This window comes from Ascaphus truei, chromosome 2, assembly GCF_040206685.1.
Source record: "Ascaphus truei isolate aAscTru1 chromosome 2, aAscTru1.hap1, whole genome shotgun sequence".
Classification (NCBI taxonomy): Eukaryota; Metazoa; Chordata; class Amphibia; order Anura; family Ascaphidae; genus Ascaphus; species Ascaphus truei.
The window spans coordinates 255,050,947-255,068,386 of record NC_134484.1 but is presented as its reverse complement, the minus strand read 5'-3'; the positions used below and the strand labels follow the sequence as shown (position 1 = coordinate 255,068,386).

The 17,440-nt window shown below is 42.9% G+C and overlaps 1 protein-coding gene across 1 annotated transcript in view; it reads left to right on the top strand.

Moving 5' to 3' along the window:
* The window catches only part of LOC142487230 (collagen alpha-2(VI) chain-like), a 119,459-nt gene that overhangs the window by 11,016 nt on the left and 91,003 nt on the right, over nucleotides 1-17,440 (top strand). The window contains exons 6-11 of the mRNA XM_075586133.1: nucleotides 2,176-2,229; nucleotides 4,303-4,347; nucleotides 5,805-5,831; nucleotides 5,928-5,954; nucleotides 11,926-11,970; nucleotides 12,061-12,114. Coding sequence (XP_075442248.1) covers nucleotides 2,176-2,229; nucleotides 4,303-4,347; nucleotides 5,805-5,831; nucleotides 5,928-5,954; nucleotides 11,926-11,970; nucleotides 12,061-12,114 — 252 coding nt within the window. The remainder of the gene's footprint in view (nucleotides 1-2,175; nucleotides 2,230-4,302; nucleotides 4,348-5,804; nucleotides 5,832-5,927; nucleotides 5,955-11,925; nucleotides 11,971-12,060; nucleotides 12,115-17,440) is intronic.

Genomic DNA, 17,440 nt, shown 5'->3' with positions numbered 1-17,440 from the left:
AGAAGGTACAGTATCAGTACGTCCTAACAAAGAAGGTACAGTATCAGTACGTCCTAAGAAAGAAGGTACAGTATCAGTACATCCTAAGAAAGAAGGTACAGTATCAGTACGTCCTAACAAAGAAGGTACAGTATCAGTACGTCCTAAGAAAGAAGGTACAGTATCAGTACGTCTAACAAAGAAGGTACAGTATCAGTACGTCCTAACAAAGAAGGTACAGTATCAGTACGTCCTAACAAAGAAGGTAAAGTATCAGTACGTCCTAACAAAGAAGGTACAGTATCAGTACGTCCTAACAAAGAAGGTACAGTATCAGTACGTCCTAACAAAGAAGGTAAAGTATCAGTACGTCCTAACAAAGAAGGTACAGTATCAGTACGTCCTAACAAAGAAGGTACAGTATCAGTACGTCCTAAGAAAGAAGGTACAGTATCAGTACGTCCTGACAAAGAAGGTACAGTATCAGTACGTCCTAACAAAGAAGGTACAGTATCAGTACGTCCTAACAAAGAAGGTACAGTATCAGTACATCCTAACAAAGAAGGTACAGTATCAGTACATCCTAACAAAGAAGGTACAGTATCAGTACGTCCTAACAAAGAAGGTACAGTATCAGTACGTCCTAACAAAGAAGGTACAGTATCAGTACGTCCTAACAAAGAAGGTACAGTATCAGTACATCCTAACAAAGAAGGTACAGTATCAGTACATCCTAACAAAGAAGGTACAGTATCAGTACATCCTAACAAAGAAGGTACAGTATCAGTACGTCCTAACAAAGAAGGAACAGTATCAGTACGTCCTAACAAAGAAGGTACAGTATCAGTACATCCTAACAAAGAAGGTGCAGTATCAGTACGTCCTAACAAAGAAGGTACAGTATCAGCACATCCTAACAAAGAAGGTACAGAATCAGTACGTCCTAACAAAGAAGGTACAGTATCAGTACGTCCTAACAAAGAAGGTACAGTATCAGTACGTCCTAACAAAGAAGGTACAGTATCAGTACGTCCTAACAAAGAAGGTACAGTATCAGTACGTCCTAACAAAGAGGGTACAGTATCAGTACGTCCTAACAAAGAAGGTACAGTATCAGTACATCCTAACAAAGAAGGTACAGTATCAGTACGTCCTAACAAAGAAGGTACAGTATCAGTACGTCCTAACAAAGAAGGTACAGTATCAGTACGTCCTAACAAAGAAGGTACAGTATCAGTACGTCCTAACAAAGAAGGTACAGTATCAGTACGTCCTAACAAAGAAGGTACAGTATCAGTACATCCTAACAAAGAAGGTACAGTATCAGTACGTCCTAACAAAGAAGGTAAAGTATCAGTACATCCTAACAAAGAAGGTACAGTATCAGTACGTCCTAACAAAGAAGGTACAGTATCAGTACGTCCTAACAAAGAAGGTACAGTATCAGTACATCCTAACAAAGAAGGTACAGTATCAGTACGTCCTAACAAAGAAGGTACAGTATCAGTACGTCCTAACAAAGAAGGTACAGTATCAGTACGTCCTAACAAAGAAGGTACAGTATCAGTACGTCCTAACAAAGAAGGTAAAGTATCAGTACATCCTAACAAAGAAGGTACAGTATAATTACGTCCTAACAAAGAAGGTACAGTATCAGTACGTCCTAACAAAGAAGGTACAGTATCAGTACGTCCTAACAAAGAAGGTACAGTATCTGTACGTCCTAACAAAGAAGGTACAATACCAGTACGTCAGCTGGCAGATTTATGAAATCATTGGGCGTCCCCATGATGATGGTGTCAGACCCGTAACAGCGTGAGAGCCCTCTTTTACTTGGATCGTAAGATGAAAGGGAGGCAGGTATCCATAAACCAGGTGGTGGCCTGCCTCAAAAAAATTGCTATGTGGGATCCTAGTTATATAAAAATGCCAATAGAACTGATGTCAGAAGGACAGGTTACATTTTTGTCCTGTTTTTTGTTGTGACTTCTTCCTCGAGGCACTCTGGAAGCTGCGGCTGTTTTGTTCTATTAAGAAAGAGAACAATAAGCACTGATCTGGATCAACCTGTTCCAATAACCAAAGTAGTCTACTGTAATTAATCCCAGTGACATACAATGCTATGACTTCTTTTTATCATTGATTAGTGTCTTCTAATAATGTACTCATCTTTTCTATATTTTATATTATAACTAGGGAGTAAAAGGAAGCATTGGATTGCAAGGTGATCCAGGTTTACTCGGACAACAGGTAAAGGTCATAAAGTCTGTGTTGCAAAACTAGTCAAAAACACACCACAAGATTTATTAAAGGAATAATTACATTAGAAGCAATTTCTAAGGCTTAGTATACAGTACCTCATGACCAACTTGAACATATTATAAGGTGTGGTAAGGTTTATCACCATTTAGAAAATATGGCCTATATAACCAGTAATTCTTAAAGATCTAGTGGTACTGGTAAATCTACAGATGAACTATAGCAATGGACATTGTTCCTTCAGATATAGATAAATCTAGACTAACCTTCTTCAGAGCCACGGGACAAAAATGTATTTTTTTCAGCTCTGGGGATGGTGCAGTCAGGGAATGCCGCGGTAGTTTTCCTTGGTAACCCTCGGCAGTGGAGAAAGTTAATCAAGCCACATCTGTTACATCTGTATCTCAACGTACCCAGGCATACCTCAGAATATTGTAGAATTTCCATAAGATTCAGTGACTATATTGCAGCAGAATACTGCAGTACCGTATGAACAATATGCTACAAAAGAGAGGCTAGTACAGTATGCTACATCTATATCTTTAATGTCCATTGAGGCCTCATGTGAGATTGAACCCACTGGAAGCATTATTTTATTCTCAAATATAATTTGTCATGTACGGCACACCTGTGAGCACGTGACCTGCATATGGGACAACGGTTAATACACAGCTACCCTCAAATTAGTAATATCTCCCCTCACTCCATCCCAATATACCATCTGTCACAAACAGCACACTTGTTAATACGTGACGTACAGTATACATGCAAATAGGATTAATACACACGGCTACTCTAGCCAACTCACCTTTTACCTCCACAGGGTACTTTCAATGAATTAATATTTACCCTTTACTCGATTGCAATCATAACTATACGTTCCCACCACCCAACAAATATCAAATACGAAATTTGCAGAGTCTAAGGTACCTGTTTATTAAATAAAAACTATGCATTTAACACACAAAAATCTGTTGTAGCAAAATGTGTCCGAAAAAATATTTGACTCTATACAAAGCATGCAAACAGTTCATTTAGAGCTTAAGGCATCATTTATTAAAGTTTTGTTTTACTGTATATAAAAATACAGTGCTTAGGTTACAGCAAAAAGATTATTACAAGAACATACTGCACAGTTACAATAAATGCAGAACAATTTCGTAAAATAAAAGGATACAACAGAAATCCCTATACAGTACGTTACCATATGTCATAGATTTTTCCCAAAGAGGTCACTGGCATAGAAAAGATGAGAACTCACGTGTCTGATTCCAAAACACACCTCTTGTTGAATTCTAATTCAAAATTGAAATGTAAGGCTTTATATTCTAACTCCCCTCAATTGAGAACACCATAAGCCATCACCTGTCGTAAATCAGCTACTTGCGTGATATTTACAACTTGAAATATTTTTTTTGTTCTGACGTTTAAATTTGACTCAATATATAAACAGACTCATAACTTAATTTCTCTAATACTTAGACAGACGCCATCTTCACTGTTGTCTATGTTCTTCACATACATGCCTGCATATAACATTTGTCAGCCGAACATCTGTTTATGCATGGGTAACAGATATCTGACTTTGCCCTTTAAACGTGAAGTGTGTGGTCTGATTTTATTTGTCTTATTAAAACGGTGACAAATATGTACCTGTTATTATTCATTATAGGTGTCATCTCAGGATATCCTAGATTTAATGTACAGTAGTCCTCCAACTACTGTAAGTGGTGACCTGTTTGTCACCTCTCTCTATGATGCACAGGGGATATTTCAAGAATGTATGGATTTCTTTGAGGCTGACAGCCTTCTAAACTACACACATTTCACTTTTAGGGGGCCATCAGTGACAGCCCCAGATTAAGACCCCTTCCTAGATCGGCACAGACACAGGAAGGGACTTGACCTGACATACTGTAAACACAATTTCTTGTATTTTTAAGTCAAAATGTAACTGCATTAACCCCTGAAGCACCAGATTGATTAAAATACTTAATATATCCAGTCGCACATATGTTACACAATTGTTACTAAGTAAAATAACCTGTATCACTATTGTTTTAGGGTGATCTTGGAATAGAGGGTCCCATTGGCTTTCCAGGTCCAAAGGTAGGATTAAAAACATGTTTATTTATTTTATGTTTTTAATTGTCATGCAGTTGGAGGCAATTGATTATACGCTAAGCAAAAAAAAAAAAATAGAATAGGTAATCTACATAGTCTTCCATAGTTCCAATTGTCAGCCCCAAAAATTGTTTTCTTTCAGAAATTCCCTATATGAATCTTATTCCCCCCTGACTAAATATTTCACTGTCCATTTCTGTACCATGTTTACATACTGTAACAGAGATTGGATACAGAATCTCAGAAATCATTATGCATAAGAAATGGAGCACTCTCATCTAAGTCACTGGAACTTTGGAACCACGTCATATGGGTGTGATATGTTAGGTAGCCCTGCACATGTGCCAATATCTTCCAAGGTGCTTTAAAAAAAATCCCGTATTTGTGTAATTTTCACAAAAATACAAGAATATTGACATTTTGCAAATGTTTGTCAGAATTTTCCGAAAATGGCTGTTTACAAAGAGTCATGTGACCCTAATATAGGGTCATGTGACCTGCACATTGACTTAAAAAATTGGCGAGTTTGTTTTTGCAAATGTAACCCTGGTTCGTGAACTTCAAATAACATTTTGCGCAATTCTGTTAGCCATTCAAGAGAAAAAATATTATTACATTCTCTTATTGTTGTTTTTGGTTTAGAAGTTGATCTGCAAGACCTAATTATTTATTTTATATCCACTGGCACTGGAACCTTTATTAAACGACTGTGTGAGACAAATGTTATCAACTTATAGAGAAAATGTCACTTGCATTAGTGTGTTTACTTTGTTGCAAATCCAACATTTATTGAACAGTGAGACCAGCGGTGAAGCATGCAGAACATGACTTTGTAATGCATTGCATGCCCCTTCACAGCTGAAAAGAGTTCAAATAGCATTTTGGAATATGCAATAAAATATATAGGATAATAAGGATTTTTTTAATGAAAAAAATAAATTGGACCCCACTAGCATTCAGTTAGTTAATATATGCCTATAACCATTTATGTAATAGATATATTTCCACATTTTATGGGGTAAATTCTATATTTGCCGAAAGTGCTTCCCCCGCCTGTTTTCCGACGAAATTGCCCTATGAAGGAAATGGAGAATTTCGACTGAACATGGCCTAATCGACCGCTTCAGCAGAATGTAGAATAATCCAATAAATCATACATTATTGCTCTGAATTTAAAAAAAAGTATCTGAAAAGAGACTTAGGTTAGCAAAACTTAAGTTCAGTTTTAGCACCATTTTATAAACAAAATTTGGGAAGTGCTGTGACTTCTCATTGGCAGGGATTCAAGTGCCTATTCAGAGTATCGCATCACGATAAGCCATTGACATGAATGGCAGGTGATGCAACACCACGTATCAGACAGCAGGGGACCCCCCCCCCCCCATTGTTATTTAAATGACCTCCATGTATCTTTTTATTTATTTATTTATTTGTATTTAAAGGGCAACGCAGGACAAAAAGGAGAACACGTGAGTTGCATTTATTTCTTTCGTGTACTGTAATTCGGTTTATTGGACATTTTTCAGAATCCACTAACAACGATTTTTTTTTTTTACATTTTGTAGGGAGACTTCGGGGAGCAAGGAGTGAAAGTAATATTAAATAACTTTTCTTCATTGTTCATTGTTCATTTACTTATTTTAATGTAAGGATTGTAAGAAAAAAGAAACAAAGAAACAGAATGACAAGCTTTTAAGCAGTAGTAAGGGGCAGATCCACAAAGCTGCATTGTCAGGGCTAATATTGTCACGTTACCTATATCGGTAACGCACATTACGTTTCCTGAAGTTAATGCATATCCACTTAGCTAATTTATATATGTATCCCTCTTTCCTCCACCCTAAGTGAGATTGAGGTGGGTACGTGTATCTGACTACGTATCAGTGTGGTGCGGTACCTGTTTGGCAACCAGGAGAGCTGAGCTTCCGCCACGGGAAACCTGGGGTATGTACTTACACTCGGTGCAGTGCCTCCACTGATGAGGGATCCCAACGTGGTGGGAGTGTGCCCTCACCAGAATAACCATACAGTAAATACACACAGTGTGAATAAACAGTATTTACTGAGCGTGAACGATAACTTCCATGAAACTCTCTTTGCATAACATCACTACATCATATGAATAACATTTGCATCACCCTGAATGCATACCATCCCCTCACCCACATGTCCATCATCACATCACCATCAGTTCCTTTGATAATAATGTGAGTGTCCACAACCATAAAAAGAGTGTGAGTGTGAGGGATAGCGCTTCCCTGTGTTGGGGCCCGGTGGTGCACTTATTCTACTACCTACCTGATCACTGCTCCTGATCAGGATAATCCTTGGACTCAGCAACACCGCACAGTGATCCCACGCCGCACTGCGCTGCTCTCTGAAGGAATGGATACACTTTCTGCACTCAGGCTGCACGGGCATTCAGGCACTGTCCTGCAGCATGTCTCTTCCTCTTGTGGCTATGATGAAGGAGTCCCTGTCTTAAGGCAGTCCCTATCACATACAGTATTCCTCTAGTGTCTCAGGGGACTAACTGGGCCCTGGGGTATACCTCTACCCTAGTCCCTGCATGCAGAAGATCTCTTGCTGTAGCTTCTGTCTGATCCCAGACTCTGGCAGTTCACCACGTGCAACTGGCACTGGTGATATCACACACACTGAATAACCTAGACAGCAACCCCCCTTCTTCTATGAGGGGCCTTTCCCTGACACAGCCAAAGCAACTCCTCTAGTTGCACTGCACACAACACTGTCTCTTCTTGTCAGAGCACACAGCACTGCAGCTGTGTCACTGACAAGACTTACACACACCTAAGGGCAGGGTCCCTACCTAAGGGGCCTTCCCTAAGAACTTACCCACTAACCTAGTGGGGAGTGGGACCTACCTAGGACCTGGGGGTAACCTGGCTAGTGTAAGAGCCACTTGCTCCTTACACACTTCCTCCCCCTTCCTGCTCCCAGCTCCAACTGACTAGTGTGGTCCCCGCAACATTGTATCCTTCTCTACAGGAGAAGCTGCAAACCCTATTTGCTGGCTGGCTGCACGTGATGTGGGTGAAAGGGCAGGCCCCAGAGGCTGCTGGGAATTGTAGTTCTTGGTACAGCTCTTTCCTATGGGGACCGTGTGCGCGATCTTTACTGCGCCTGTGCGAATCTGTAATGGCCGCCACTATGCTTAACTGTGCCTGCGCGACCTCTAGAGGGCCTTCCTGCCTCTCTGCCTTCTCAACGGTGAACCGGGGAGCCAAAGGGGACCTGGCTATATTCTCCCCCTGGTGGAAATACCAACCCCCGCTTGGAGGACAGCATCACACAGCACAGAGTTATATAATGAAAATGCAGGGCATACAGTAGTATATACAACTTATCACAGGTGCTTTACAATCAACAGTGCATAACTTAATCATAACCGTTATACCCGAGGCCAGCTTAAAGTTTGCTGTTTGCTGAGACCAATTGTGGGGTGCCCTTAACTGAGAACGTGGGGGTACCTCACTTTGACTTTTGTGAACCTCTGCAAACTCATGGTCAGGTGCAACAGTCACTGGTTCCATACTATTTCCTCCCCCTGGTGGAAGGAATAGCACAGTGTCTCTTGGCCAGACCTTCACCCGACCATCCGCGGCATGGATGCGGTAGGCCAGGAGATCTTGACCTTTCCCGCGGTCCACCACATGGTGAATGGAGCACTCCTTTTTGTGCTTAAAGGAGGCAAATTTCAATGGGGCGTTCACAACACAGTCCTTGTCCCCAAGCACTTGGGAGACTTCCACTGGGAATCGAGCAAGTAGCAATGCCTCTGTACTCAACGTCTCCGTTTCATCCTGCAGGGGGTAAAAGGTTGATACCTTACCACTGCATTGATTCACGGTGTCCAGCAGGTCATCAGGAACGCTGACTGCTACCACCTCAGCTGCACTGGACATCAAGGTAGAGTTGAATTGTCCCTCCACTTGGCAGATGGCCGGTACACACTGTTGATCCTGTACCGCCTGGTAGTGATCATTTTCTGGAAACTCGGGAGCGATGGATCCCAGTCCTGGGACCATTTGAGTTGGAACGCACGGGCTCCCAAGTTGACACGAGCCACCATTTTGGACTGGGTCCCACACCGTAACCTCTTCTTCTACTACGTTCGCCGCCTCCATCGGAGCCTGTGGGGGGGGTTAAGAGGGTATCTCACCACTCTGTTGGCTTGCGATGGGATCCTCTTCCTCCAGTCTCATCTCCGACTGTTCTTCCTACACACTGGGAGTCGCCACGGGCATGGGACTCTTCTGCGGTTCCGGCAGCACCTGAACTTGCTGTCGGGGAACGTCAGTGTACAACGGGCCCACCGCCAGGTGATGAGCAATTTCACCTCAGGCCCACCGCAGAGCACGTGACAGCATCTGGATACACCTCATCTAGGGCAGACGGACCCACAGCAGGCTCTGTATCCGCCGAGATAGTTGGCTCTGTGTCTTTACAGGAGCGGTCCACCGGCTGGCGCATCACCACGAGTTGTTGGTCGCTGGAATCACTAAGAGAGGATGGGGGTAGAGACACCTTACCCTTGGGATTCCGGAATCTGCGGTTCTGGAATCTGTGGTTCTGAGTGTGGAACTGAGTCTAGAACTGGGGTGCACGGACCCCCTGGAACATTTGGTATAGCACACTGACTCAGTGCGGCCACAGCGTCGCAGCTATCCATTTTGGTCAATGTAGCTTGAAAATCTTGCGGTTCTAGAGCAGAGTCTAGAACAATAGTTAGTGCACACGAGCCTCCGAAACCTCCGTGGTTAAGGTAAATTGATTATCTGCATTGACTGGCCCAGTATTGAAGTCGACCGCTTCTTCCTTGGTGGGTTTCGGAGTCTCCAGCAGCACTGGCTCCGGAAACTGTACTCCGCAGCAGATACACCTGGGTACCCAAGTCATTTCACCACCTGGGAAGTCACAAGTGAACAAGAGTAGGGTAGACACCTTATCCCTTCTATGAACACCTCATTGTAGTCTAATAGCAGCAGCTCGGTGTCATAGTTCATACTACCAGACAAACTCAATAAATTTTGTATGCACAAACACAAAAGAATGGGTACGTTCCCCTTCGTTGATAGCCAGACTCCATACACTTGAGGGTGTGATTTACTGCATCTTATAGTTCTATTATGAAGAACAGAATCTGCTGACTGTAGTTCCTCATACACTCTCCACTTGGGGTAAAACGGAAATGGGGCACATTCTACAAGGGAGTGGTCTTGGCTCGGCTCTGCGCCACTCAAGTTGCGGGGGCGGGGCTCTGGTTTTCCCGCCAGTCCTGGACAGATGTTTGCATCATTTTCTTGTGCAGGCTGGCAGTCAGCACATGGGCTCTCCTGTCATAGCAGGGGGCGCGGTTTTAGGTGCGCCCCCCAATTAATATTCACAAGGAAAGGATTCTCCGGCTTTGAGGGCATAAAAAACATGGTGAAAATTTTAGATGCACAAATTGACAAAAAAAATATAGGAACCCCAGGTCAGATCTCAGCAGTACCTCCAAATGTAGCCCTCTTTCCCCCCACCCTAAGTGAGACTGGGGTGGGTAGGTGTATCTGACTACGTATCAGTGTGGTGCTGTACCTGTTTGGCAACCAGGAGAGCTGAGCATCCGCCACGGGGAACCTGGGGTATGTACTTACACTCGGTGCAGTGCCTTCACTGATGAGGGATCCCAACGTGGTGGGAGTGTGCCCTCACCAGAACAATCATACAGTAAATACACACAGTGTGAAATAACAGTATTTACTGAGCATGAACGATAACTTCCATGAAACTCTCTTTGCATAACATCACTACATCATATGAATAACATTTGCATCACCCTGAATGCATACCATCCCCTCACCCACATGTCCATCATCACATCACCATCAGTTCCTTTGATAATAATGTGAGTGTCCACAACCATAAAAAGAGTGTGAGTGTGAGGGATAGCGCTTCCCTGTGTTGGGGCCCGGTGGTGCACTTATTCTACTACCTACCTGATCACTGCTCCTGATCAGGATAATCCTTGGACTCAGCAACACCGCACAGTGATCCCACGCCGCACTGCGCTGCTCTCTGAAGGAATTGATACACTTTCTGCACTCAGGCTGCACGGGCATTCAGGCACTGTCCTGCAGCATGTCTCTTCCTCTTGTGGCTATGATGAAGGAGTCCCTGTCTTAAGGCAGTCCCTATCACATACAGTATTCCTCTAGTGTCTCAGGGGACTAACTGGGCCCTGGGGTATACCTCTACCCTAGTCCCTGCATGCAGAAGATCCCTTGCTGTAGCTTCTGTCTGATCCCAGACTCTGGCAGTTAACCACGTGCAACTGGCACTGGTGATATCACACACACTGAATAACCTAGAAAGCAACCCCCCTTCTTCCTATGAGGGGCCTTTCCCTGACACAGCCAAAGCAACTCCTCTAGTTGCACTGCACACAACACTGTCTCTTCTTGTCAGAGCACACAGCACTGCAGCTGTGTCACTGACTAGACTTACACTCACATAAGGGCAGAGTCCCTACATAAGGGGCCTTCCCTAAGAACTTACCCAATAACCTAGTAGGGAGTAGGACCTACCTGGGACCTGGAGGTAACCTGGCCTAGTGTAAGAGCCACTTGCTCCTTACACCCTTCCTCCCCCTTCCTGCTCCCAGCTCCAACTGACTAGCGTGGTCCCCGCAACATTGTATCCTTCTCCAACAGGAGAAGCTGCAAACCCTATTTGCTGGCTGGCTGCACGTGATGTGGGTGAAAGGGCAGGCCCCAGAGGCTGCTGGGAATTGTAGTCCTTGGTACAGCTCTTTCCTATGGGGACCGTGTGCGCGATCTTTACTGCGCCTGTGCGAAATCTGTAATGGCCGCCGCTGTGCTTAACTGAGCCTGCGCGACCTCTAGAGGACCTTCCTGCCTCTCTGCCTTCTCAATGGTGAACCGGGGAGCCAAAGGGGACCTGGCTACATATACAAAACACCACTCGTTCTATATAGTATCTCATTAGCAAAAGCTCATGTTACCTCATGTTATTATAGCATAACATTGTGCTATATTCCAATAATGTGACATGAAATATGTATTAGCATTACTCCTAAACAGACCTGGAAAAATATCTTTTTCTGAGGAGAAAGATAGGCTAATCTAAATTATTTGAATATAATTTGCATATTTAAATGATATTATTTCTCAGGTTTGTTCCCAGATATCCCCCACACTTGTTATATAAAGAAGTGTACAGGGAGGTATGAGGTAAAATAGGACTGACTTAGATATGCGCTGTTGGGAAGGAACGCCTCTTTTGCATACAATTATCATTAACAGACTTATACATAATGCAATGTTGTCTCCGGTCGAAAACATGATTTAACGTTACATTATTGAACTTTAAAGATGCACATTACAGCATAAAGTGATGTTAACTTCCGTTTACATGAAACGTCACATTAAGTCACTGAGTGGAGCTCCATGGATCTGGGCCTTAGTGGGGGATTTATAGGTATAAATATTTTTTTAACTTTTATTCCAATATCAATTTTATTTGCACTTCTTCCCAAAGGGGGACGCTGCCAGTCCTGGCTACGCCGGGGTCGTAGGAGAGAAGGTACAGTAAATAAACTACATTTTCAAAGCACATCTAGTTGTATCATGTCTTAGTGTGACACTTACAGTACACTACTTGTTTTTTCATTAGGGAAAACCCGGCCGCATTGGTTCAACAGGTTGTAAAGGAAACACTGGAGTTCAGGTGAGAGTTTTTAAGTGTCAGTTTTACTATATGTTATTCTGTATATAAAACATTTTTTTTTACAAAGATACATTTAATATGATGATTTTACATATGATTATTAACAGTGAACTGCTTTGTAATATCAAAAAGATTGAGAACCGCTGGTCTAGACATTTTTTTTTCTCACAAATATGATATACATACATTATATACATGTTTTTATATATGCCTTCCGGATTTACTATAGTGGCAAATGTGATGTAGAAAAGTAGCCAGTGCACATAGAAATTATAACCTACTGTACCAGATTCTCCATATAAATATTATTTAAAAGCATATTATTGAGCACTTTATTAGTTGAACATAAAGTACTTTATTATATTATTAAACCATAAGTATACATAGTGGAAACACTTACTATACTAAAGTTACTAACATTACTGTTGTTGTCAGTGGATGGTGTCCAAAACATTGGTCAAAGAAATGTTTCCATAATGTATGTTTTATGATTCGATAATACCATTCTTTATTTCATATGCTGTGCAGGGGTTTTTCATGATCCCTATTCTTGAAATTCTTTACAAGCATAGAAGCCATTTGAGGTATCTGTACTGTATTAGCCGAGCTTAATAATCAAAAAAGAATAGATGATACCGTTCTTGTCAGGAACACACCCAGCTATATCCAGGACACCACAGACCTGCTAAAAATACTTCATGCCATTGGCCCCCTCCCAACAGGAACAATACTAGCAACCATGGATGTAGAGTCACTTTACACTAACATCCCCCACAAAGATGTGATTTCAGCCTGCAGATACTTTCTGGGACCGCAGGAGCCACTCACAGAGACAGTGATTAAATGCATCGAATTTATTCTGACGCATAACTACTTCACATTTGGAAATGACACATACCTCCAGACTACCGGGACCGCTATGGGCACTCGGATGGCATCAAAGAATGCCAATCTGTTCTGCGCAAAACTGGAAATTGACTTTATTTCCACCTGTCACTTGAAACCCCTTACATACCTTCGGCACATCAATGACATCCTCCTGTTTTGGACCTCTGGTGAGCAGGACCTCATACAGTTCCATGAGAACTTCAATACATTCCACGCGACCATCAACCTCAAACTCACCCATTCCCTGGACTAAGTAAATTTCCAAGACCCCACCATTACTATAAAGAACAACCAACTACAGACTTCTGTATATCGCAAACCTACAGACAGAGACAGCTACTTGAGGGACCACAGCTTCCACTGAAGAAGAAGAATCAGGCACACGGTCTTAATCATCAAATGAAAAGGGGTTTAATGTGCCAAGGAATCCAACGTTTCGGCAGTAATACTGCCTTTCTCAAGGTGTAGGCTACCAAATACAAGTGAACAGCAAATATATATACACGGGTATACCCAAAGTGCGGTATGTGAGTGTGTGACTGCGCAGCCACTATGTACTGATTTATAGTTGGTGCACTTATGGATGTTACCTGCAGTGCTCGGGCCTGCAAACTAACTTCACAAAGGATCCGACGATGAAGACACTCCAGGGATACCTTCCAGGGCGATCCCACCCGGTGGTCTGCTGCTATGCTTGAAGAGGTCTGAGCCCAAACCTCTATTATGGTGCCGCGGCAGTCTCTGGGTACACACTTCTATCGCTTACTCTAATGGGGCAGGTTCCTATCCTAGGGCCTGTCCATGCATCAACTTCGCTGACTGTTACTCAGGGTCTAACTGGGCCTGGGGTATAGGGCCTAGTGTAGGGGCTACTTGCCTCCCTACATGCAGAGCTCCTTCTCCTTCCTCCTCCCGCTCCTCTCTGACCAACGTGCTCCCCTGTGCAACCTCCTAACTCTTCCTCCCGCGAATCCGCCCGTCCTATAGGCTCCCTGGCGTCACGTGGTCTCGCTGAGGCTCCTGGGACTCGTAGTCCCGTGCGCTATGCCCTCTAGGATTGGTTCCTATTTCGCTGGCAACTCCTACCGCACATGCACGACCTTTCCTCCATCACCACCTCCACAGGCTCACCGCGCATGCGCTAACATCCAACTTGGCGGCGCCCTGAACGCTCGGGTCACTGCGGTACCTCCGGTGCACCAGAGCACTCCCTGCACTCGCTGCAACCTTCCCTATTCTCCAGCAAAGCGGAGACAAGGGTGAACTGGGGGACCTGGCTACATCCATTATACCAATAGGGACCACATAGTATCTACACACATTAATAGTATTGCAACACCCTCTTACATTTCTACACCTACCCACACCATTGGTATACACTCCCACACACACCTTTTTGTAAAGCGCTGTATACACTGTGGGCGCTTTATAACTGTATATTTACACACATACACATGCACACACACACATACACATACACATACACATGCACACACATCACTAACATTCAGGGACCATTTAACAACTTAAGTCATAAATTGCATACTTCACAGGGGGAGGGATAAGCTTCAGTCAGATACATTCCAGGCTGCACTGTTTTTAAGTAAAAACCTTTCTTGCTTTATCCATTGTAACATCGTCGGAAGAAGATACCAGCATATCTCGAAAGCTCGCACAAATGAAAACATTTTGTTAGCCACAGAAGAGTATTCGTTTTTTTATTTTAAATATATATATTTATTTATATATATATATATATATATATATATCCAGCTAATCTAGGATATCTGAAAGGTTATCAATTAAACATTACTTTTTGTTTTCACCCCTCCATGTAATGCCTTGCTGTCTCTTGTCCCCTCTTCCCCATCTTACCCTCTCCATGATGTCCGGCTCCTCTTTGCACTGTTTCCTCTCCTATCTCTGCCTTACTGTGTCTGCTTCTCTTTGTGCACACTATACTCTCTCCTCTCCTTGCTGTCTCTCTCTTTCCTCATCCTACTGACCTTGCTGTCTCTCCTCCCCTCTCTTTGCACTCCCTCATGCCCGATGTGCACACTGCTCTCCATTCCCTCCTCCTTGTCATTCCTCTGTCACCTCCTCTCCTTGCTGTCTCTGTCTCCTCCTCTCCTTGCTGTCTCTCTCTGTCTCCTCTCCCCCCTTGCTATCTCTCCTGCCCTCCATCATGCCCTGCTCCTCTTTGTACTCTCTCCTCTCCTCTTTGCACTCCCTGCTTTACTGTCTGCTCCTCTCTGTGCACACTACGCTCCCTCCTCCCCTACTCATCTGTCTCCTCCTTTTCTTGCTGTCTCTCTGACTCATCCTCTCCTTGCTGTCTCTCTCCACCCCTCCCTCTTCCATCATGCCCTACTCTTTTTTGCACCCTCTCTTCAACTCTTTGCAATCCTTGCCTTACTGTGTCTGCTCCTCTCTGTGGACACTACACTCCCCCCCCCCCTCTCCTAGTCATCTGTCTCCTCCTCTCCAATTTCTGGGTGAGTGCGAGGCTGTCCAGTCTATCACAGAGGGGATATATGTATGTATATTGTTTATTTATGTATGCAGACTGTGTACTCAGCACTTTACAAAGACAAAACAGTACATGGAATTATAATAATACAGTAAGTGTAACAACGTCAGACAATAGGAAATGAAATCCCTGCACAAAATGCAGAGTCCAGTTCTTGTTTTCCTCACCTCCAATTTAGTGATCCAATTTCCAATGTCTTCAGTACAGGTGCGCCGACGAGTATTCTAAAACTTGCCTTGGAAAATCTGGGGCAATCACCAACAAGATCCAGGTACATGCTGGGTACATTATGGGTACATGCTGCAACATTTCAGTGACATTTCTGCAGAGACTAATGGCCCATCGGATTAAAACAGCAGGGGTCCCTGGCAGTCCTATTCAGTTTGAATGGGACTGCCAGGTACCCCCGGTGTTAATCCAATGGGCCATTAGTCTGTCTGCAGAAATGTCACTGAAATGTTGCAGCATGTACCCAGCATGTACCTGGATCTTGTTGGTGATTGCCCCAGATTTGTTTTAGAATACTCGTCGGCACTACAGTATGTGTCACAGAAAGTTAACACATTTATGAAGTAATTTTAGGATCATGCAATTGAAGCCCTTCCACCTTTACAGAAAATGATAACATTGGATAATGAACTCAGATTTTTACTCTGCTACTGTATGCATCCCTCATGCTTTGAGGAGAGATGGAGGTGGGAATTTTCACAGAGACTGTATTTCTGTCAAAATGTAACACTGTACTGTATAGAGATATGCAAACCAGTCTCAGCTCCCTGTCTGATAGTTCCTACACATTTGCTACCAATTCACAATTTTTAAATGGTAAAATATTGCAGCAAAGGCTGATTTTTTATTTTCTGAATTAAAAATGAGTACTTACTATATATATATATATATATATATATATATATATATATATATATATATATATATATATATATATATATATATATATATCCCTTAAAGTGATGTCACATCCTTTTCAACTATGTAACCTATCATATGGTACAGCAACCAATGGGATTGTCTTCAATCCCATTGGCTGTATTACCATCTGCTATAGCCATGTGATTTTAAGGATGTGACGTACCTCCCTTGGAGATGACGTCACATCCTTAAATTTTTTTTTAAAAAAGAAGAGGCGGGAACATGATACAGCGTCCAATTAGATTGGAGCTGTACTATATAAGGCCTGGACTCCTCGTTTAACAGAGAGAAGACGACGAGACAACATCCGTTGGGACTTACCATGCGGTTTTGACAGATGAAGAAAAAAGATAGAAGACTAAAGAAAAGAAATAATGACAGAAGATAGAAGGTGATAGAAGAATTTTGTTACCTGTTCCAGATCCCTGGACCTCAAAACAACGCGATTCTGCTTTGGAGACCCCCTGCTCATCTACACTAGTAATAAAATTTATAATAAAAAAACATTAATTTTGGGCGAGATTTGCGCAGGGAGAGGCAGCTCTCTCTGAGCAGCTCTCTCTGCAGCTGAAAGAAATAGCCGGGTAAGGCCTTTTCAGAGAGGCAATCTTCACGTCGCCGGCTACACGCCTGTTTTTGAAATTTTGATATCACAGTTTATCGAGGTTTTCTGAATACCGTGATAGCAACACTCAAAAAAAGGCGATTTAAATTACCCAGCAATTTTTTTTATGAACGCTTATAGCATAGGCCCCATAGTATCACTGACTAGTGAGAACAGTGGAAGCACAGTTCCAGGTAGATCATGTGTAGTAGTGCTGGGTATGTCCTGATATAATCAAAGAGACGATTGTAGATAATACTCATCAGAGAATTCCAAGTAGCAGTTCTACTGTAGCAGCGGCAGCGGATTCGCACAGAAAAGAAACAGCAAGGGGTCCTGGTAAAATGTAATTATATGAGTCATCCGGTCATCCA